The sequence below is a fragment of the Lissotriton helveticus genome, chromosome 7 (assembly GCF_964261635.1).
Source record: "Lissotriton helveticus chromosome 7, aLisHel1.1, whole genome shotgun sequence".
Classification (NCBI taxonomy): Eukaryota; Metazoa; Chordata; class Amphibia; order Caudata; family Salamandridae; genus Lissotriton; species Lissotriton helveticus.
The window spans coordinates 614898653-614921032 of record NC_136068.1 but is presented as its reverse complement, the minus strand read 5'-3'; the positions used below and the strand labels follow the sequence as shown (position 1 = coordinate 614921032).

At 43.6% G+C, this 22380-nt stretch overlaps 1 protein-coding gene across 1 annotated transcript in view; it reads right to left on the bottom strand.

Annotated features, from left to right (window-relative positions):
• LOC144768842 (uncharacterized) overlaps nt 1-21842 on the bottom strand; it is a 66874-nt gene extending 45032 nt beyond the window's left edge. Inside the window, exons 1-5 of the mRNA XM_078652828.1 lie at nt 21709-21842; nt 20420-20485; nt 8067-8107; nt 7081-7146; nt 37-102 (exon numbers count right to left, since the gene is read on the bottom strand). Coding sequence (XP_078508954.1) covers nt 37-102; nt 7081-7146; nt 8067-8107; nt 20420-20485; nt 21709-21757 — 288 coding nt within the window. The 5' untranslated portion in view covers nt 21758-21842. The remainder of the gene's footprint in view (nt 1-36; nt 103-7080; nt 7147-8066; nt 8108-20419; nt 20486-21708) is intronic.
• Nucleotides 21843-22380: the final 538 nt, after the last annotated feature.

Sequence of the window (22380 nt, the reverse complement as noted above, 5' to 3'; positions counted from 1 at the left end):
CACAAAATATCATGACATTAAAACAGTTATCATTACCACATATCTGACGAGGTTTATTGTAATAAATTTATAGGATTCCGCTTTCTTGTTCGCAGGCCCATTCTGAAAGAAACAAAGATCAAGAAGTTACTTCAGTATTTGCCTGTAAAGTGTTCAGGCGGGTACGTTTTCGGTGATGTGTATTGTGTATTATATATATATATATATATATATATATAAACTTTATTCGGATTATTACAATCCATAAAAGCATTACAGTTAAAAATCTTCAGTGAAATCTGATTTACCAATTAATTTAACGACAGCAAAAAGAAATTACAGTACTATTATAATTTAAAGGTTTTTCCGATGTCTATATATACATTTTAAAAAATTCAGGACATGGTAACATGTGGCTTCGGTGTCCAAAAGCTGCAAACTCAACATGGCTGCTCTGCATTGTCTAAGACCCCAAGTTTTTAAAAGGGTCAATAGCCAAAGTTTGCGGTGGTCCTGATAAAATTTACAGAACAGAACTGTATGGATGGTGGATTGACCTGATATCCCATCACAAGGACATGGTGGTACGTTTGAATCCCAAACATTTGGTATTGGGAAAACCACCAATTTATGGAATATGTTCAGTCTGAATCTTATCAGGAGAAATCGTTCAAAGGTGCCAATGTCAAGTTTTAGATAGGGCTGCATTGAAAGGGAAGATTGGACCAGTATAGCATGCTGCACCGACTGTTTTCTAGCTTCTGTCTGAAGTCTCAATTGTGTCAGATGATCCAACGCTCGCTTTTTTAAATTGTCGTTTGCGAGTTCTCCAATTTTTTCGGGATTTAGATAATATTCTTCCATTCCAAGATCGCTAAGAAAGGTCCGGATATAAGCCAGCCATTTGATTTTTAAAGCGTAGTCCAGAGACATTGCATCCGCCAATATTGATTTTGTGAGGTCATTTTTGTCTGACACCCAAATACGTCGCCAAAGTAGGAGTGGTTGTATTCTGGCAAGATCTTCAATGTATGGTGCCCCTAATTCTAAGTGGCAGGCGTAAACGGAGGAAGTTTTGGGGGCAAATAGGATGAATCTAAAAAACTTATTTTCTGCAATTTGCAGAGAAGTGACGTCCGTGTATCCCCATAGTCCTGCTCCATATAAAGCTGTAGATTGGCATTTGGCTTTATATATGGTTAGCAGTTCCCTGGGTGGACGTTTTCCTAATTTTTGAGAAAACGACACCAATGCGGCTAGTGCTCTTTTAAAACAATGTTTTCTGGCTTCTACTGCTGGTTTCCAGGAGAGTTTGTTGTCTATCATGACCCCCAAATAACAGTATTCATTTGTTGAATCAATTTTTTGGCTGTCGAGGTAGATGGATTTCTGCTGTTTTTTCCCGACTCCAGCCTTCATTATGAAAGTCTTTTTCACATTTATGTGGAGGTCAAGAGTTCTCATAAACTGGGAATATCTGTTTAGGGACCTTTGGAGTTCACGGGGAGTTTGTGCAAGGAGGACGGCGTCGTCCGCATACAGCAGAGCGGGGATCGGGCGATGTTTGGCCAATGGGAGGTCACGGGCACCCTTTAGTAGCTCAACCTCCAAGTTGTTGGTATAGAGGGAGAAAAGAAAGGGTGCCAGGACACAACCCTGTCTAACCCCACGCTCTACCGTGAAGGACGCAGTCAGTTCTCCCTTTGTCCCGTAGCGAACTCTTGCGGATGGATTGGAATAGAGTTCCCTTAAAAAGTTCAGGAGTGGTTGGTCAATCCCCATCTGTGCTAAAAGGGACCACAATTTTGTGTGCGAGACGCAGTCGAAGGCCGCGGACAGATCTACATAGGTCATGTAAAGTTTTGCTTTCTTTGCATGCACATATTTTCCGAAGATTATTGATAAATTTAGAGCTTGTTCCACAGTACCTAATCCTTTTCTGAATCCGAATTGAAGATCGGATAAGACACCTCTTTCTTCCGCCCAGTCCTGCAGTCTTTCTAATATCACTCTTCCTGCTATTTTCCCCAGTGAGTCCAGCAGGGAAATTGGGCGATAGCAGGCGGGGTCCATACGATTGCCTTTTTTAAAAATCGGCACCATAATGGACCTAGTCCAAGATTCTAGAATTCCTATTTTTGCCGTAGCGCTGCAGACCCTTGTTAAAATTGGTGCCCAAAGTTCTGTTTGATATTTAAAAAGGTCTGCCGGGACACCATCCGGCCCTGGTGCTTTCCCTTTTTTGGTAGAATTCAATGCCACAAGAATTTCAGAGATATCGAAATTTATATCTATCGGGTATGGTGGGAACATTTTTTCCTCTTCTTCCAGCTCTTGGTCATAAATTGGTTTTTGGAAGATACTGGTAAAATGTGTTACCCAAGTTGCGGCATCTATGGCGGCTTCGATTTTTGGGGAAGTATCATCCACCAAGAAGGGAGATCTTATAATTCTCCAGAAGGCTATAGAGTTTTTTTCCTGTGCACTAGTGTGGAGTTCGTGCCACAGCGCTTGCTTCAATTCCTCTTTCCTCTTTTTCCTTGTTTTTTGATATTCACTTCTGAGAGTGGCTATTGTTCTGGGATTCCTTTCATTTTTATTCAAGGCTAACTTTAGTTTTGTATGTGCCTTAGTGCACTCTTGATTGAACCAGCCAGTGGCCCGGGATGGGTCAGATTTTTGTTTTCTTGTAAGTAACACCTTAATTTTTTCCATAATTTGGGCGAAGTTAGTTAAAAGCTCCATATCACTAGTAGCTAAATCCAAACAGATTTCAATTTGGGGATAAACTGATCTTATTAGCTCTTTGGTGAGTTCCTCTGGATTTATCCTCTCCCACTTTATAGTATACCCATTTACTTTGTCCACGTTGATATTTTCCTGAGTCAATGCATTGGCTATTATTACTGGAGAACAATTTTGATAAGTTAGTGAGACTTCCAGAGTTAGTGTTGCATGGTCACTTTGAGAATTCGGTGATACCTCAAAGGTCTTAACTCTTGATTGTAAGGAAGCTGATATAATTATGAAGTCCACCGTAGTTTGGTAGCCTCTTCCTATATAGGTGGGTGCAAGTGAGTTCTCCCCATGGTCCAAGGTGTTTACTATCTGGAGATCCAGATCGGATAGGAGATCGTTCATTTGCCTACCCATTTTGTTGTGCGCGAAATGGGTAAGTAAGAGGCCATCTTCTGTCACCATGCCAGGGCATTTTCTTTTTAATTGGGTACAGGCGTGGAGATTGAAATCGCCTGCCCATACTATTATTGCCGAGCCTCCTTCTCCTTGCTTCATTATGAGGGTGGCTAGTTTTTCGTGGAGATGGGTCAAAACTCTCTCGAAGTCCAATTCATCCAGATTGTTATAAAAATTAATAATGATCATTGACTCTCTTTTCTTGAAGTAAAGACCAAGGATCTGCAAGTTTGGTGCCAGTTCGATAACCTTTATTTTAGCGTTTTGGATAGTGTTCGCTATATAAATGCACAGACCTCCCTTTGGTCTACCTGTATGTCCCGACTGCGCGAGGGACGAATACGTCTTGTACCCCTGCAGGTGATATTCTTTTAGTGACCATGTCTCCTGTATACACAATACTTGACGATTAAGCATGTGGTACTGGATTGTCCCATCCTCTATTTTTGTCCTTAGTCCAGCGATGTTCCACGAGCTCAAGGTCAGGGTTGTTAAGTTATCCCTTGAGCTTTTTGTTCTTTTTAGTTCATTTAATTTCTTGGAAATAGGTAGGATCTCTGGATCTAAAGGGACTGATGGGGGTTCAGCGGGTTCCGGACGGTCTGTGTGATTTTGGGAGTATTCCTGAGGTTGTGGTAGTCAGTCAACGGACTCCAGGGGACTATATCTATTTGCTAATTGGGGGCCATTCCAGCTATCCCAACGTATGTGGTCGTTATGTTTTGTCCAATGATCCTGTCCACTCCATTCATTCCTATCTCTGGCTTGATGATTTAGGCCTAGTGGGTTGAATGGGGGAAACCATCCTTGCCGCGGCTTTTGCCATAAATGAGTGTTATAGTGCGTGTATTGCTGAGGTTGCCACCATTGTTGGGTGGTATGATGTGGATGCTGAGGTGGATTTACGGGAAATTGAGTGCCAGGGTATGTGGGTTGGGCAAATAAGGCTTGTGGTTGCCACTGGAAAGCTGAGTGCTGTAAATTTTGCAAGGAGCTTGACCTATTTGGATAGCGTTGGGGATGATACATGTTGTGTTCAGAGGGATTTATAGGGCCAATGTTTGATGGTTGTACATATGAGGGAAAGTTTTGCCTCGAGGAAAAGGGTAAAAAATAGGACAAGGGAAGGGGATTTATTTGTGTGGCGGGGCCTCTGTTAGGCGAATTGCAGATGTAATTTGAAGCCCCTATCTCCCTAAATTTGATACTGATGACGTCCCCTGCTATTGCCTTCGTGCTTCTACCAACCCAGTCTCCTCTACGTGCAGAGAGGATGTCGCCCCTAATGTGGGCAGGTAGTGGTCTATGGAGTTGAAGCCACTGGGCACATTTGTTCCTCAGCTCTACGAAAGTTTCTCTTGCACCCTCCTTCAGTGGGGGGACTGCTGTTAACACCACCACGAAGGGAGAAGCTTCCGGGGGTAAGTTAATTATTTTGAGCCGAGGTTGCTTAGTCTTCAGATCTGATGATTTTTCTTGGGAGGGTGTCTCTACTGGAATGGTGGAATTTCCTTTCGTTTGTCTATTATTTGCTTTTGCTTGAGCTTCTGGGCCTGTTTGTATGGCAGAAAAAGGATCTACCGCCTCCGGTGTGTTTTGGGAGGCGTCCGGTTTGCTCCCTTTTTTGGCAAACGAATGTGTTACTGCCGCTTTTTTGATTAGTGAAGAGTTAGACTTGTCTGTTATATCTATTATTTGTTTAGTGCTGGATGATTTTTCTTGAGGTGTTTCCTTTGCTCCCTGCATTGGGGCTGGGCCAATCCTACTTGATTTACAACTGCATTTGGTGTTGATTAATGACGTGAGTCTATCCAACTTTGATATAAGCGGTTTAATCTGCGCTGTGATTTTGGTCTCAAGGTCTGATTTTAAATCCATGACCATATTTTCCACCCAACAGGGGATACCTGCCGTGGAATTTGGGGTAGGTGTGATCAAGTTGTGATTCTTCATTTTTGTCTTTGGTTTTTCGTTAGTGATTGGCATTGCCTTGGAGTGGGTGGAAATATTTTCCCTTGGTTTTGTTGTTTCTAGGGTCGTTTCTGGCTCAGGTGGTAAAGGATTACTGACGGCACTCTGGTCTAATTTCTCAACCGGTGATTGGCAGGCTACTAAGTCTGGAGTTGCGTCGAGATCGACGTATGATTGATCAGAGTCCGATTGGGTTACGGATAAATCCACGGAGTTTGGAACAGTAAGCGTAGGGACGATGGTTAATGGCAATGGCAAAGAGCAGTTATTAGCCACCTGGTGAACGGGGGAATTTGCAGTGGCAAGTGAACCGAGCGAGGATCGTTTTGCCTGCATAAGGTCCAGAGAGACTCTTTTCTCCAGTAGTATGATGCTTTTGTCAATGGTGTCATTGACCCTGGATATGAAAAGGTCTATGGGGCCGGTCACTTGCGTCACCAGAGTCGCTTTCTTTGACACACTTCTAGTTTTGGGACGCATCCTGAGTCCCAGTAATGTGCGTTAAGTTTCGTGGGGGGCTGGGAAATCGACATGGAGTTCAGGGTGAGAGGGCCGTGGCCGTCCTCTGCCGTCCTCGAACGGCCTCAAACGGCCCTGTCTTTGCCCTGTCTTCGCCCGGGCTGCGTCCCGCGCTGCGGGAGAGAGATGTTGTTAAGTAGGAGGCGTAAAGGGCGGGGGGCGGGCCAGCAGGGAGAGCGGACCGGAAGCTCTTCCTTGGTCTTGCAGGGACTTCTGGGAAATGAAGTCCCCGCACGCTCGCAGCCCCGCTGGTCCCTCGCGCCCCTTACCGCCTTGCTGTCTTGGTGCTGGTGTCCTCGCCTCAGTTCTTCAGGAAGCCGCCTCCACCAGCACACACCAACGAAGCGGCACCCGCGGAGCGGGTGCGGCGAGAGGTGGGCTGGGAGGCTGATGCGCTGTTTGGCTGGTGCGTGACCGCTAGAGTGAAGCCTTCCGCTTGGATTGCAGAGTAGGTGAGTGTCCCACAAGGTGGAGGGAGAGGGACGCTTTTAGCGGACTTGGATGGGCGGGGGGCGGGCCAGCAGGGAGAGCGGACCGGAAGCTCTTCCTTGGTCTTGCAGGGACTTCTGGGAAATGAAGTCCCCGCACGCTCGCAGCCCCGCTGGTCCCTCGCGCCCCTTACCGCCTTGCTGTCTTGGTGCTGGTGTCCTCGCCTCAGTTCTTCAGGAAGCCGCCTCCACCAGCACACACCAACGAAGCGGCACCCGCGGAGCGGGTGCGGCGAGAGGTGGGCTGGGAGGCTGATGCGCTGTTTGGCTGGTGCGTGACCGCTAGAGTGAAGCCTTCCGCTTGGATTGCAGAGTAGGTGAGTGTCCCACAAGGTGGAGGGAGAGGGACGCTTTTAGCGGACTTGGATGGGCGGGGGGCGGGCCAGCAGGGAGAGCGGACCGGAAGCTCTTCCTTGGTCTTGCAGGGACTTCTGGGAAATGAAGTCCCCGCACGCTCGCAGCCCCGCTGGTCCCTCGCGCCCCTTACCGCCTTGCTGTCTTGGTGCTGGTGTCCTCGCCTCAGTTCTTCAGGAAGCCGCCTCCACCAGCACACACCAACGAAGCGGCACCCGCGGAGCGGGTGCGGCGAGAGGTGGGCTGGGAGGCTGATGCGCTGTTTGGCTGGTGCGTGACCGCTAGAGTGAAGCCTTCCGCTTGGATTGCAGAGTAGGTGAGTGTTCGGTGATGTACTGTGTGCCAAGTGGGTCTGTGTGAGGAAGAAAGTTGCAGGGACCTTCATGCGATGGATCTAGGAGGAGCACCAGTCTGCACATTTGTAAATGTGAGCTACCCTGGTGTAAAACCAGAGCGCAGGTGCTTCAACACATCACCCTCCCATCCCGCCTCACTGCAACAAAGCACCTTTAGCCACCCGGGCCCATTGCATTTTCTTGGACTTGGTGGTAAAGTATGATGCAGAGACTCTTACCCGGACTGCAGTGTAGAGGCAGATCATGCTTTGGTACATAAAGCCAAACATCTGTGCTTGATCCTTCTGCAAGACAGTTTAGGAATACATCAGTACATTCCTAGATCAAAAAGCCATTTTATAAATATCCATCTGAAAGCCAATTTGAATTACTATACTCAGTCCTTTCAACTTTCAAACACCGGGACATATGTTAAATAAAAATTACTCCTTGCAGTAAAATACGGTTATGCTGAAATTAGTACTGGGCAAAGGTGTAAGTACTTTTTGGGGGAAATTACTGAAAGGCAGTAACTACTACAATCAACTGCATATGTTTTGCCATTCTTTAAACAGTTAAAAAATAAACTAGGAATGAAATTAAGCAAAATACACAAAATTATATCTGACGAAACAAGAAGTCTAAATTTCAGGACCACTTCAGAGCAAAACACACCTCCATCTTTACTTCATGCTGCAATACCTACTAATTTCAGGTTAACCTCAGAGGTGTTCCTAGGGTCCTTCTCAAATTGAGGTAATGAAGTTAAGATCTGGAATCAACTCCAATATACTGTTGAAAGGTCTTTGAGTGGGATAAACTCTACCCTTCAAATGTACTTTATAAAGATATAACTCCCTGAAATATTACCAGAAAATACTAAGACCTCAAACTCCTCACCCACCAGTGATACCAAACAATTAAGCAGAGAAATGCTCACTGCACCAAACTCCCACAAAGACCTACAGATGGAGTAAGGAGAACCACAGCCAACTCTTCAATCATAAACACTGCGATCTAATGTGAAGCATCACACACTATTCCACAGGTACACCTGTGACATGTAGTTAGATACCAGAAGTGACTGTCATTGGTCAATTTTATTTGCTTTTGCCAGCAGTGTTCATTATTTGTTCCTACAGCGTAAAAGCTGCACTCCGTACCCCTTTACTTTCCATGCATCTCTATGTGCCTTAAGACCATACATGCTTGCCCTGTTACTTACGGAATACATTTTCTGTTCTTCAACACTTCCCTGAAATCCACCTGGAATGAAATGAAACATTTAGCATGCCATAGCAGTTTAAATAAAGTATGTGATCTGGTCTCTTGTGTGTGGTTGGGTGACAGGGTATGCAAGGAGAAGCTTCTCTGGTGGTGGACGTCACTTATGACTGGCAACAGTAGTATCATGATGCGGCACTCCTGTTGGGTTGATCGACTTTTACAAAAGCAATGCAAAAATAGGACTGTTAGGTTTGCAGTTTGTTAGATTTCTGCTGCCATGTATTTTTGTGGTAAGTGCTATAGTCTGCTCCATGACAGGTTAACAGTAAGGAGTAATATTGGTAGATATAACCTTAAAATGTCATATGGTTACTTCTCAGGAATAAAAGAATGAATGATTGTTTGTGCATTTTATTCTGTACCCAACATAATAAGTACATATCCATATCCACTAAGAGGCTAAGGTTATAGAACCAGGGCCGGACTGGGAGCTGTAACTGGCCCTGGCAAACGGCTCGGCCGGCCCCCTGGGGGAGTGGCCGAGCTGTTTACTAGGGCTGGTTTCTGACTATTTTGTTACAGCGGGACGATATTGCCGGCTCCCGGTAACAAAAACGGCCCACAGGAGCCCAAAACAGGCCCCCATCCTCGCGGCGCACCGGAGAAATGCCGGTGTCCGCTACGGCCAGTTCGACCCTGTATAGAACCCTTATGTGTCCAGAATATTCAAAAGTCAAAGACCATCCAAAGCTGCATTTTAAGGCACCATCAGTTGTGGTACATTTAGCGTTAGGACAAAGTGAAGAATTGCCATTTAATATGGAAGCCCCTAATTGTCGATTTTTGTTATGAAATAGATCTGGTGAAGCCTGTAGGCCTTTGTATTAAAAGGATGAGCTTTTGGCTTTGCCACATCTCGTCTATACCGAAATTTGAACGCATGCATCAAGGTGCATGCACAAGCATGTTTGGCAATTTAGAAATTGATTTCCTATTTAGGGACACTCGTTCTTATATGACTACCATGAGTTATCATGCATGCACACACATAGGTCATAATACGGTCGCCATTTCCTTTGTTTTTTTTATTTACTGTTCCAAGATGGCAGAATTTTACTTTGGAGTAGTTCATTAAAAAATTAGTCTCATTTTGAGAACATTGTGCTGCAGTAGCAAAATACAGCAGCCGGACCCACAAGTCAATAAATAAATCAACTACACAAAAATATAGCAGATGTAACAGGGAAGGGAGGGTGTGGAATGTTAGGAATGGAGAGTTGGCAGGAAGTAAACACTGATGATTGGTGGGAGCAAAAGGGAAGACACATATGAAGATCTATATTTACAAACAAATAAGTAAGAAATAAAAGCTGGAGTATTGGGGAAGCAACATGCACATTGGCGGGGCAATGTGAGCAGAAAAAGCAGCACACAGGCAAGAAAGCAAGAAAAATGATATGCTCCATGAAGTCCTCAAAATAAAAGAACATTGTAGTTTCCTGAATGCAATCACAAGGAGATGATGGTTGGAGTGGCAAAACTTCAACATCAGCATAGGACAGATACAAGTGAACCTCAAAACAATGTGAGACCGAAATGCTCTTGCGCGGGACAAGCAGAAAAATAAGAAGGAAAACCATCGAATCAAGAGAGGGAAGTGAGATAGACTACACATCCCTTTATTCATGTGTAATGAAGTAACACATAAGCCACTCTAAGTATTTGTGAAACAACAGGCCTGGCCAACAGACAGCTAAAGAATGATGTAGGCAAGACCGAAAAAGGACATTTAGGCTTTTACATGCCTCAACTGAGGCCCAAATTACAAGAAGTGTGGAGCGGGTTTCCAGTGTGGCATTCTGCTCGGCATTATTATCAGGAAACCGGTGTTCCCATACCGGAATCTCCAGGTGCGGTTGCACTGGAAAATGTGGAGAAGTGTGGCTCAATGGTTCGAGCAGGCAGACCTCGATGCAGAGCTCTGGCCAGGGACCAGGGTTCGATTCCCGCCTCGGAGGGTCTCGGGCTCATTAATTCCCCTGACCGGATATTCTCGCCTCAGTGCCTTATCTGATCCTGGGTCCCACGCTGCAACTCTGGGCAATAGCTTGCTTAGTCTCCACAACAGCCCCCGCAACACGAGGGATGCCTGGTCTGCACCATGGGGGTGCCCAGGAGTGGACACTTCACAGGGAAAGCCAGGAAGGGTTCCCTTGCGGTATTCGTACAAGCGCCGGGAAACACACTGCGGGTAGCTGTGCGCTATACAAGTACAAAAACATTTACATTTACATGTTACCAGCCGAAAATCTACATTGCACCCCTGTACCCAGTTCCTGCCCCCCCACCTGATCCTTAGCGAAGGCATGGTGGATGCTTGTAATGCTCCTCCATTAGATGACATTCTGACCTTCTCTATCCATCCCATTACACAGAGGTGCTGCAGATATTCACCAGTGCCTGGAGCAGGTGGTAAATACCTGTCTTAAACCCCTTGGAATCAGGGTGGTGTGTGGAATTCTGAAAGGCAATCTAGGTCTGCAGACTTTTCCCTATTCAGAAGGGTTCAACTCATAACTGAAGGAATCCTGTGTCACAAAATTAGCTAGTACCAGTAATTCAGCTGCTTGGAATGTACTCACAGAATTTCCCCAAACGCATATTGGGGCTGTCGGAAGGGCCGTAGCAGCACCAAATATTGGGGGTTCTCCTGTTTTGATCACAGACCTCCCAGAGATAGGCATGGGGCATAGGGCCGCTGGTTAGGAGAGGAGAAGGGTGCGGGGAGGGTAAGTTAAACTTAGTTTAGTCTTTTTTCTTTCCTTTCTCTTTCCTATCCTTTGATGTGTGCCAGCCAGGAGGTTGTGGGCAGTGTATGTTGTACTTCTGTTGCATCATAAAACCGAATAAAACAACATTGATTCTAAAGCATAGGGAGCATGTAATTGCTCTGTTGGGGCACATGGCACTTTAACTCATGATACATTTATTTACTGTTTCAGAGTTTGATATAATTATGTGACATGGTTTTTGAACCGCTTTTCAAGTTTTCAGAAAATGTGGAGGACAGTTATTTTGTTTACATCACAGTCCATCTGCTCCTCATTCATGTTGTAGGTTTCATCTGTATTGTCTGAGTGTTATATTGTATATATTATATTGGATACAGTAGTTGCATCTCCAATATTAAGTGAAAATGAGTTTATACATATTCTTAAACAGCATGTTATAAATCTAGGGTTTTGTCTTTTATGTTTTTGTTTATCAAGTTTGTATTTCAAGCTTTTGCAAGAACTATGTCATAATGTTTAACAAATAAAATTGAAGAGGCAGTCTCCCTAGAGTATAGATGTCTACCCTTGGTCCATGTGGGACACAAGTTTGCAAGATTTTTAGAAGACCCACAGTGGCTAAATACCCCAACAATGCATTTGAATAGGAATCCTTTACCCCGTCACTTGCTGCCTTGACCGTCTGACATGAATCCGGTCCATGCGAGTCAATGCTGGACACCTCTACAATGAGATCACTCTTGAATTATTCTTGTTACAACAATTGAGTGAAAAAGATACTCCAAATGATTCACTAGGATGAATGGATAGTGGAATTGACACGTTTTATCACACGAAGAAAGCGTATTACTATCTGTCAATCAGAATATCGCAGAAAAATCGGAAGGGGCTAGTAAACTGTGTAGATGGAAATAATCGCGTATTAATTATATAATCATAAAAAGTAAATGCACTGCAGAATGTTATTGGTATCCACGACATGACCTGCAAGACAAGCTACTATATTGTCTTTTTTTTATTCCTTTGATGAATATTGATATAGTGCCTCAAAACCCCATACCTAGTTGGAAGGCCCCCCTACTTAGAGATATGCGAAAGACAAAATAGACTGGATTACTCAATTTTGGAATCTCAGACATAAGAATGATAAACAATATTAGGCAGAACAACCAAGTTACATTCTACATATTGAGAATGCAGGCATGCTATGGTATTTAAATTGCCATGGCTTGTTTTGTGGTGATAAACCCCTAAGAAAGAGCAGCATTTTTACCACTTGACCCGAATAATGATTTATTTTACTCCAAAATGTGTTATAACAACTTTGGGGGCAAATATTCTGTTATTGGTTGACAAAATAACCATTGCTGGCCAGCAAAGTTTTGGGGACTAATCAACTTTTTTTTAAAAACACCAGAAAGAGATTTATGACTTGGCCTGAACCTACATATATTCTTTTGTTCAATTCACAAACATTGCCAACAGTAAAACTGAAAAGCAGCGCCACAAGGGAAGTTTCCACGCTTACTACTGAAACTGTCGATTTACCTCTCCCAGGAGCTGCTGTTCCCCGTTTGCAAAAATGTTGAAAGCGTAAAGTTCTGCACAGGAGGAATGGAGCCAGCTGTGCAAATGCATTTCTGTTTCTCTGTCTGCAGGGCCGGCTTTAGCGCTGTTGGCACCCTTGTGACAATCATGTATGCACCCTCATGACCTCCTCCTCGGATTTCCTCATGACCACCAAGGAAAAGTGCCCCTCATCTCTCCATAGACACTCTCTCTCATACATTTATTTTTTTAAAGCACTGACTTTACTAATAAGAATGTAGAGCTGCCCAAACAAACCCTTTTCAGCACCATTAGGACTAGATAAGACTGGGGAAAAAACAAAGTGCAGCTCTTTAATTACTGTTGGGAACAGTCGCTGTTCTATATTGGGGTTGTATCTTATGAACTGCAGTGACAAAAGGATCTCTGTGACAAAAGCAGTAATCCACTCAGCTATCCACATAAAATGCAGATCTGTGATCTGCACGGTAGGAGTTCTTTGTGGCAGGCATATTAACCCTTTGCACTACTTTATGGCAAGTGAAAACTGTAACTAGACAAGACTCTGATCTCTCTCTATGGCAGGAACATTAATCACAAGAGTTATCTTGACATTTTTATTGCTGTCTGAAAACTGGGCCCACAGGGAACTCTGCCACAGGCGCTTTTAAATCATAAGTTACAGCTAAATACAGCGGCTCCCCTGAGGTCAGCGTCCCCCTCTCCAGGTCAGCGTCCAGTGTGGCCGCACCAGTCACACTGGCCCAAAGCCATCTCTGTCTCTGAGTAAAACATATTTTCCCAAAGGAGAAAGCTCAACACAACAAAACGTAGGGGTGATGCTTCTCTCTTCGGATCCTGGAATTATAGTTATTCCAGCCCTTGAAATTAGTAACTTTCCAACCATTTCCACAGTGGGAAGGTTTTGGATTTCAGTACCCACAGAGCTACATGTTTGTGGGAATTCACAAACTTCCAGACAAAACTTGCCTTGCAAGGTCCAAGCCCCATACCTTAAATGGGATTTACTAATACAGATGTCTCTATATGTTATCATGACTGAATGCACAAGTTCTGGGTTTTAATTTAACAACCAAATGCATTCAGGGAGTTGCAGTTCTGGTTGTCATTAGATGATTCAAATTAGCAAAAACACCAGAATAATGATTTGTAAAAGAAAAGCCCAGGACTGAACCACTGCGTCCTTAGTTGCAGGTAGTTTTTTAAACCCTAGCTAAAATATTATCCTCTGGGGCCCCACCTGGTGCAGACTTGGTGCGAAACAAATACACAATTAGTTTAATTGAATGAAGATGGATAATGGCCACAAAGAAGTATATGCATACGAGTTCCCCAGTTCCATGCATGACTAGGAACGCCAGACCTGGATTTATCTTAGACTTCTGGGACTTCTAGTCTTGTTTAACCCAGTATAAAACCAGGACTAAAAGTCCCAGAATTCCTAGAAAAAACGGGACTAAACTAACTAGTCACATGTGAACCTGGGATACTTGCCAGCTATGTATCTGCAGCAGCGTTTAAAAATATCAACAATACAAATTTCCTTTAAAAGACTATAATGGGAGGCTGCTAATGATCTGTAAGTGAAAAATGGTGGCAGACACTAATGGACCAAAGCACCAATCCATCTGTTTAAAGTTAGAAATATAAATATTGTAGTTTTCTTCATACAAATGGATATATTTCCAACTTCGGGATATTTACGAAAATGTACTAGAGCACTAGTCCTTGTATGATTTGTTGTTTGGGCATTCACAGAAATAAATCTGACTATACTTTTATTTTTATTTTTACAGAACAGTATTTCTCTGTTAGAGAAATGCCTTCACGTAGACCCTTATTAAATAACAGGTGTTCGAGGTATCTTAAAAACCCTTGTACAAATGTACTACGACCATTTTGTAGAGTCTATTTGCCTGTGTGAGTAGGGTGGGGAAATTGGGCAATGTATTCTGTGGCTGTTCACTGTATTCCAATGGCACATCCCGATACCTCACTTGAGAACACCCATGTCTACACCTTTTGACTCAGACTTACTTCTGTGGAAAATTGGCTGCAATGAAATATTTTCAATAACAGAAAGCTTCATCTGAAGGTGTAAATGTTCAGAAATACTGGTTACATGATATGTTTTTGACTGGTATATTGTGAGTAGATCGCATGCCAGGACATACATCACATTCAAAAGTCACACAAGGCATTTAGCGGAAGACTAATTTGAGAAGACCGTGCCTCACAACTGTGGCACACTTCTGTTTCATTGTTCCTGCAAGATACTATGGACTAGATCCTGTCCTCCCTAGGGAAAAAATAAACATTGGCAAAGCAAAGCCAATAGGTTTCGTGTTTTTTAACCATGTAGTACCACAGTATAGCGTACAAAAGTGCCATGACGCGATCAATGCTGGCCCCTTTATACAGTTTTTTTTACCTTCAACCATGCTGCACAGCAACTAACCAGCTGTACAATATGGCAAATAAAACATTTACGAAGCATACGCGTAGCTGCTGTGCAGCATGGTTGAACATTTTTAAAAAGCGCTGAAAGGCAACCAGTGTGGACCATGTCAAAGCACTTTTTCTGTTCTTTTAGTTGGGCTGTACAACATGTCTAAATACAAATTTGGCAAGATCTACTAGCTTTGCAATGTTTATTTTAAAAACATTTTTGCAGTTTTTATTCAGGGCCCAATTGAAGCAAAGGCATAAGCAACATATACATTCCACAGGGTCACATTCATTTGTAGGCACAGTGAGATAAGTGATGTGCCCAGAATCTCAGGATGTTGACCGGACGCTGGGATTTGAACCCAGTTCTAGAGGTGGCTGCCCTTTCTCAAACCTCGACCATGCAAATAACAACTTAGGGGGGCCAGAAAAGAATGGTAGGTGCAAGGAGAAGGGTTTAGGTCATTTTAGCTAAGACGCGAAATTAGAATGTGCGTATGTGTGTGGTTCAGCATGACTTAAACAAATGTATTTGGATTGATCGGCCTCCTCTTACTGACATTGGTGATATGTTGATGACAGTCAAGGGTGCTAATTTTTTCTCTATGCTTGATCAGTCATCAGCATATCACCTGACCACACTACATCTGGAGTCAATGAAGGAGTATACTGGTTCAAGCGTATGCCCTTTGGTCCGGCATCCACTGCAGTAATGTACCAAAGGGACATGCACCACTTGTTTAAGAAAGAAGATAAGGTGACTAACTTACAAGATGACATCCATGTTTTTTGGAAACATATTCAAAAGCATGATGAGTTGTTGAGGAGATGGCTGAGAATTGGTGCTGAGTTGTCATGTTCCACGATTGAAAGTGAATGTTTGGCGTGTTGGAGGGGTGTGTGTCACTTTGAAAGGTTTTGTGGGGAATGGACTACGTGATTTGCACCATTTATTGACCCTTGGTGGATGTGTTTACTAGGAAAGGTACTAGACAGATTTCATCTAGGATTACCAAGTGGGTTTTGAGATTGATGGAATACACTTTCAGAATGAAGAATGTGCCTGGAAGGAAAAACATGCATGTGGACTGTTTGTCAAGATTACCAGTAGAAAGTGAGGATGAAGGGGTTGAAGAGAAGGAGCATTGCCATGTGGCAAGTGTGGATGTGCTCACTAAGAGTCGGATATGCCAGCTGGAGTGGGTCGAGGCAGTCAGTGAGGAGTCACATTGCATGAGGTGAATGAGTATATGGTTAAGGGATGGTCGGCCAAGAGTAAAACATCTGAGAAGGCAGAGTCATTTAGGAATATTGACTAAGAATTATATGTCATTGGTGAGGTGGTTTTTAGGGGCGAATTGTTGGTTGCAGAGGTATTGAGGAATCGCATAGTGAGTTTAGCACACGAGGGTCATCCTGGCATGAGTGCAACCAAGTGCAGAGTGAGGTCAGAGTACTGGTGGCCAGGATTAGACAAACGTGAAAGGGTGATAAGATTGTTTATTGTGCACATGGAGTGACAAATTGCAAAAGACAGTGGAATATCCAGCTGTGGAAGTAGACAAAATGGATGCACCCTGGAAGAAGTTGGGTTTGGACATCCCTGGTCCATACCCTGTGGTGGGTTTGTGTCCCAGATTTGCTCTGGTGGCCATTGATTATTATTTGTGGTGGCCAGACATGAAACTTACAGATTATGTAAAATCTCAGGATGTGATGACATTTCTGGAAGAGTTATGGCATACAAAAGGGGTACCTGAACAGATGGTATAGCTAATGATGTGCAGTTTGTTTCAGAGGAGATGAAGGATCTTCTTAGAATGTATGGTGTTGAGCACATCAGGTCTTTGGTCTATTTTCTTCAGAGTAATGGACTCATGGAGAGGTGGAATAGAACCTTGAAAGAGGGTCTGCATCTGCCATCGAATCAGGGGTATCAATGGAAGATCGTGGTGGAGAAATTAGTACGGACTTATCGCACCACGCCCAACTGTGTCACTGGCAAGGTTCCATTCGAGGTTATGCATAGAAGAAAAGTGAGAGGGTTGCTGAAGAAAGGGGTCAAAAGAAGAAATTGGGCTGAGAAAGTTGTTGGGCCAGGGAAACCTTTTGGAATTAGAGAGTGGGCTTGTGTGAGTAAAGGACGCAAGGAGGAGAAAGGGTTGGCTCAATTCTCTGATCTTTACAAGTGAAGAAGGTGTATCTGTATACTGTATTATTGAGTGATGGAAATGTGTGCAAATGAAAAAAAGGGGTGAAAATTGAAGATTGCTTGTGAAAGGTGAAACTGGGTGCGACATTGATGTAGATGGAGGTGATGAACATGTTGTGCAGAATGGAAAGCGGCAAATGGGACAAAGGAGTGAAAAACATTGTGATGGTGATTCTACACATCCTTCCACAAGAGTTAGGCAGAAGCTGGCTTGGCATGAAGATTATTTCATGGGGTGACTCCAAACATGTGGGTATGTAGGATGCGAATCCGGTGTACATGTGAACGTCTTTGTGTATTTGGTAGTTGTGTATGTATATATATTCTCCCGCACAGATAACGCAGCACTCCTTTTGGCTTAACAAATTGATGTTTATTTCAGATGCAAACTCCTACGCGTTTCGAACTCTGCTATACTACCGTGAACAAGAACAGAGTTCGAATCGCGTAGGAGTTTGCATCTGAAATAAACATCATTTTGTTAAGCCAAAAGGAGTGCTGCGTTATCTGTGCGGGAGAATTTTCAGCGAGACACTGTCCTGGTCTCGCCGCATGCACCAACTGGGAAGGTGCTCCTCTCCAGACAGAACAAGAAATCAATCCAATAAATCAACTTACAACACATATCATGCTCCACTTGATACAGTGAATATCAAATATTTAGGAGGGTGGAGCTGAAGAAGAGACACAGGAGATGTCGACGTTTCGACCCCTTTCAAAATTGGCAGGTATTAATTAATCCCTTGCGGCGGAGTCTTCATCAGGACGGGGGGTAGGGGCGGGCACCTGATCAATAAATACCAGGTGCACGTTTTAATGCATTATTTTTACAATCCAATTATATTCAATATAGTTGGTTAAATTAAATTCACACACAGAAGGACCACGACATACCCAATCAGTCGTGCTTTTATCTCCGCTTTCTTGGCTTTTAAAGCCAAAAAAGCGGAGATAAACCCCCTTGATAATATGCCCCTTGACCGTTGTAGAACTGGCTGACAGCTCCCTCCTGTTGTCTTTTTAATTTAAAATAAAACCTTCCTTTACCTTCCTTACCTAGGCATCTTTTCAAAGGGTTCAAGTGCAAACGCAAATTTAGAAAGTAAACAGTAAACTCAGATTTATGAGTAGTAAGCGCGATGAAGCACCCATTTCCCTGACTGGACGATGCTCAAGGGACATTGCTTTTTTTTATCCAGTGAGCAGAGCCAAATCAACAAAAAAAAGTATGGTTCATCATTTGTAGCCACGGAACATAGCAGGCATGCCTGACACTATCTATGTCACTGAGTCAGGGACAAGGATGAAGAAGCCAGAACACCTTACAGCCACAGCCCGTGCTGGTAAGAGCAGTGGGGCAGTGGGACTGGGTATGGGGAAATTTCGACAGACGACGAAGAGGGAAAATAAGTTATATATTGTCCTCTATTGAAATTCAACCCACCCGTCCCCACCGCTCTTACCGGCAGCTGACTCCTCATCCACCCGCAATGATAAAATATGAAATCACTGATTGGGCGAATGCGGTTCATTTGCCTGTGAAGAGTGGTATGTATTATTATTTGTACTGGGTTACTGTTGCCAGTGGTTTGCGCCTATTTCTCACACTTTTTTTGTTCAATGTAGTAGGACAAGTTTTTATTGTCTTCTTCAATGCGTTTTGTGAATGTGACTGCTGCTGGCTAGCTTTCAATTCAGAGGTTAACAGAGTGACGTATCTACACTCTGGTCGCAGGTTAATATACGTTTTCCATCATATTTCATCCTCCCTCTGCTTCTTGGAAAAGATGAAGAGAGGGGGCGGAGCTAGGGTTAGTTCACTAAAAGCTTTTTTTGCATGACTTCACTATTAATTAATGATGAAACATGTCTAGGAGAAAAGCCATCATAGGATTATTTGATATTTCAATGAAACAAAAGAGAAAACACATCTGGATGAGCTTTTTTTCAGAGCTGAATGTAATTTTACTAAACCAGCTTATTTTGTTGTAAGAAGGCTGCAGTACTGGGGAGCCTGCCCTTGATCTAATTATTCTCCCTGTTCCTTTACACTGCTGCTTTCTTATTGACTTTGCAGCTGCCTCTGGCTGGCAGGGAAGGGAACAGCCAGAGCTTTAAAAGGTCTGATGTTCTGAACAAGCAATGCACAGAGAGCCGCAGGACCAGAAGCAATGCAGCTCTGTGTGCTCGCAGGTGACAGTACCTTAAGGGCCTCCTTTATGAGGACATGTCTAGGGCAGCACTGCAAGTGTTCTTGCTGAGCTGGTCTATGCCAATGCGAAAGGGCAGGAATGCACCACTTTATTGAAATATAATGCATTCCGGTCTGTTGACTCCGCACTGGCGTACAATTTGCTGCCTAGTGCCAATGCAGGCACTGTTGCACCATGGTGCAAGGATGTCTGCGTTGCATGCAGGATTGTTTTTGCATCAAGGGGGGACCTTCCTGCACAAAAACAATTCAGAGAAGTGTTTTTCTATTTCTATGCACGCTGCAGAATGCAGCACACATGGAAAGAGGAAAATACGAGGAGAAATACAAATATTTCTACTCGCTATGCCTCCTCTGGGGAGGCGTAAGGTTTTGGCGCTGCCCCAGCTTTACGTGATTAAGTAAATCTCCCTGGCACAGTGTAAGGCAACGCAGCAACTTGCTCTGCTTTCTCTTACTCCATATCTATGAGGTCATACAAAGCCATGCAAAATGGCTTTGAGTGGCCTCATAGATTTGCTTGCCAAAGTGTCAGAAAAAGTGACGCGGCGCAAGCCTCTCATAAATAAGCCCCTAAGTCTTATGAATGAAGGGTTGGGAGTAGGACAGAGGGAGGGAAAATATAAATAGCACCTCAATCAGAGTGTGAGCAGCGGACGGACACTGATTTAGTTAAATACATCTGTGCTTGGTCTGTGCTCCACAGAAAGCAATGGAACTGATACTTGACCTGCGCTGCGCAATTAAGTGGCAGCAAAGAAAAGTGCCACTAAAGCCAACAAATAGTGAACACTGTGCGGGCTATAAGCCCTTTATTGCAAACAATAGTGTCTTGTAAGTGAGAGCATGCTTCAGCGCACATGCTCACGCAGGTTCGTCCCTAAAAATGGGTATAAATGTCACCACTTTTATTAAAATGTCCAAAATACCCAAATAGTTTGATATTAGCCAATTAAGTTGGACCAAGTCGGAGGTAGGGAGGAACATTTTGTAGTTTAGAACTTGTCCTTATACTGTTTGTTTTTTTCTTTATTTTGGATAATGAAAATGTAACATTTATAGGAAGACGTCTGCCCTATATGTGTCCAGGACAGCCAGCATCTTAACTGAAGACCCACCTTTATAGTAGACGTAGTTCACAGACTGCACTTGTCTCCGGCGCCTTCCAGCACTGTATCCGGTACCTGCAGAAGAAGTTTGAAATTATGAGTCTGGAGCACAGCTCTGCTGCACCGCCAGATTAAGAGCTAAAAGATTTTCGTTTTAGCACTTCCTAGGTGTCTTTTTGCAATGGGCTTTGAGGAATTGCCCTGTTCTTTTGCGAAATCTGTCAATGTTGCCGGCTTGAGTTGCAGAAAAATCCTCCTCCCTGACAGGTATTTCAGACATGAACCCACACATGTTTAAAAGTCTCCCCACATTTGCTTTTGCAGAGTCAGACTTTACATTTTACTTTTGATGCATAGGAGGAAGCCGTAGCACTCCTAAAGGATGTTGACACCACCGAAGACCCTGCTGTCGTAGGACACGTTTGAGGAGGGGTATTCGGTATGTAATGTGCATGTGACACAGTCTGGACCTTACATGCGCTGATAAACTGAGTTACAAATAGACAACAGCCTGCTTGGTGAGTGTGTTTGGGAGTCAAAGTGGGAGAAGGATGGAACTGACTCAACCGAATGGAAAGGATGTAAGTATGTAAATGATACAAATGTATACAGTTTAGCTTTTTTATTCACTATAGTTGCTTTTCCCCGCCTTCTAAAAGTGTTACCCACACAAATGTTTTATGACAGGTAGACTGTTTTCTTGAGCTCGGTACATGACGAAATATTTCATGCCAAAATGCTTCTGCTACTTAATAGTAACTATATAAATAAATAGATACAGAAACAGATAGATAAAAAAATGTTAAAAAAATATTTATTCAGGCACAGTGGCTCTTAGATTCCAGATTCACTCTCAGTGTTCTGTTCATGTTGTTTGCAAGTCAGGAATTACTGGAAGGACAGAGCTGCTGTGGTTTTTTTTTTTTTGCCAAGGTCGAGGCATTACCAGTGTATAGCAAGGGTGTCCAGCGTAGGTCCAGTAGCACCTGAATTATGCCAGAATTTTAGAATGAGCGCAAATAATGTAAATCAGTTCTGCTCAAAATTATTCCATGTAGACTTATCTTTCCTGCCGTGGTTCTGGCCCTCCTTGACCACCGTTGGACACCACTGATTGGACCTGGCATGATTTGGTTACCACCCTCAGATTAATGGATGGTGCTTTGAACAGGATTCCATCCCTGGCATGCAGGCAGTAAAGTTCCCTCTGGTTGGACAGGGCACAATAATTTCTAAACTAACTCGAATTTAGAATGAACTTTATCAGGGAATCTCTAGTAAGAGAATACGCTACTTACCAAGGGAGCAGCAGAGAGCCACTAGGAGAAAGGCAATGACCATCTTCATGTTGGCGAGAGGAGAGTTTGTCGATCTAAAGCTTCAACCGGTTTGGATCTTGGATGACAAGCTCTGAGCAGAGACCCTGTACTTGTACCAGTCTCGGATGCTACAGCTCAACCCCCAGAGTGACGTGGCAAGGCAGGTGCTCTGGTCAGCAAACAACACACATCCTAGATTAGTGCATTAATATGCTTCATTGCAGTCATATGTCAAAACCAAACATATAGCACTTGGCAATAAACCTCTAAGCAGAAAGTAAACATTCCCAGGGGTCTAGATTTTGAGCTGACGTTTGCTTTACCTACCACCTCGTTTTTTCCAGTAATGATGACTCTTGCCATATCTAAAAGATGTTTCAGTGGAGAAAAAGTTGCATTTGTGAAATCACAGTTACGTATAATTCTGGACTTCCTTCAGTTGAGGGGACAATACACATATTCTCCCGATTGGTCAGTGAAGTTACATGCTAGAACAAGAGAATGAAAAGCAGTGACAATATTGGCTGCACTATATCGTCCACTGCCTTCTGAAAGACAATGGAGGGACATTTTCAAGTTGTTTTTCAGTGGGCGGGAACCCTCTGATTATTATGTGGCAATGCCTCATTGCAAGGGGATCAGTGGGCACGT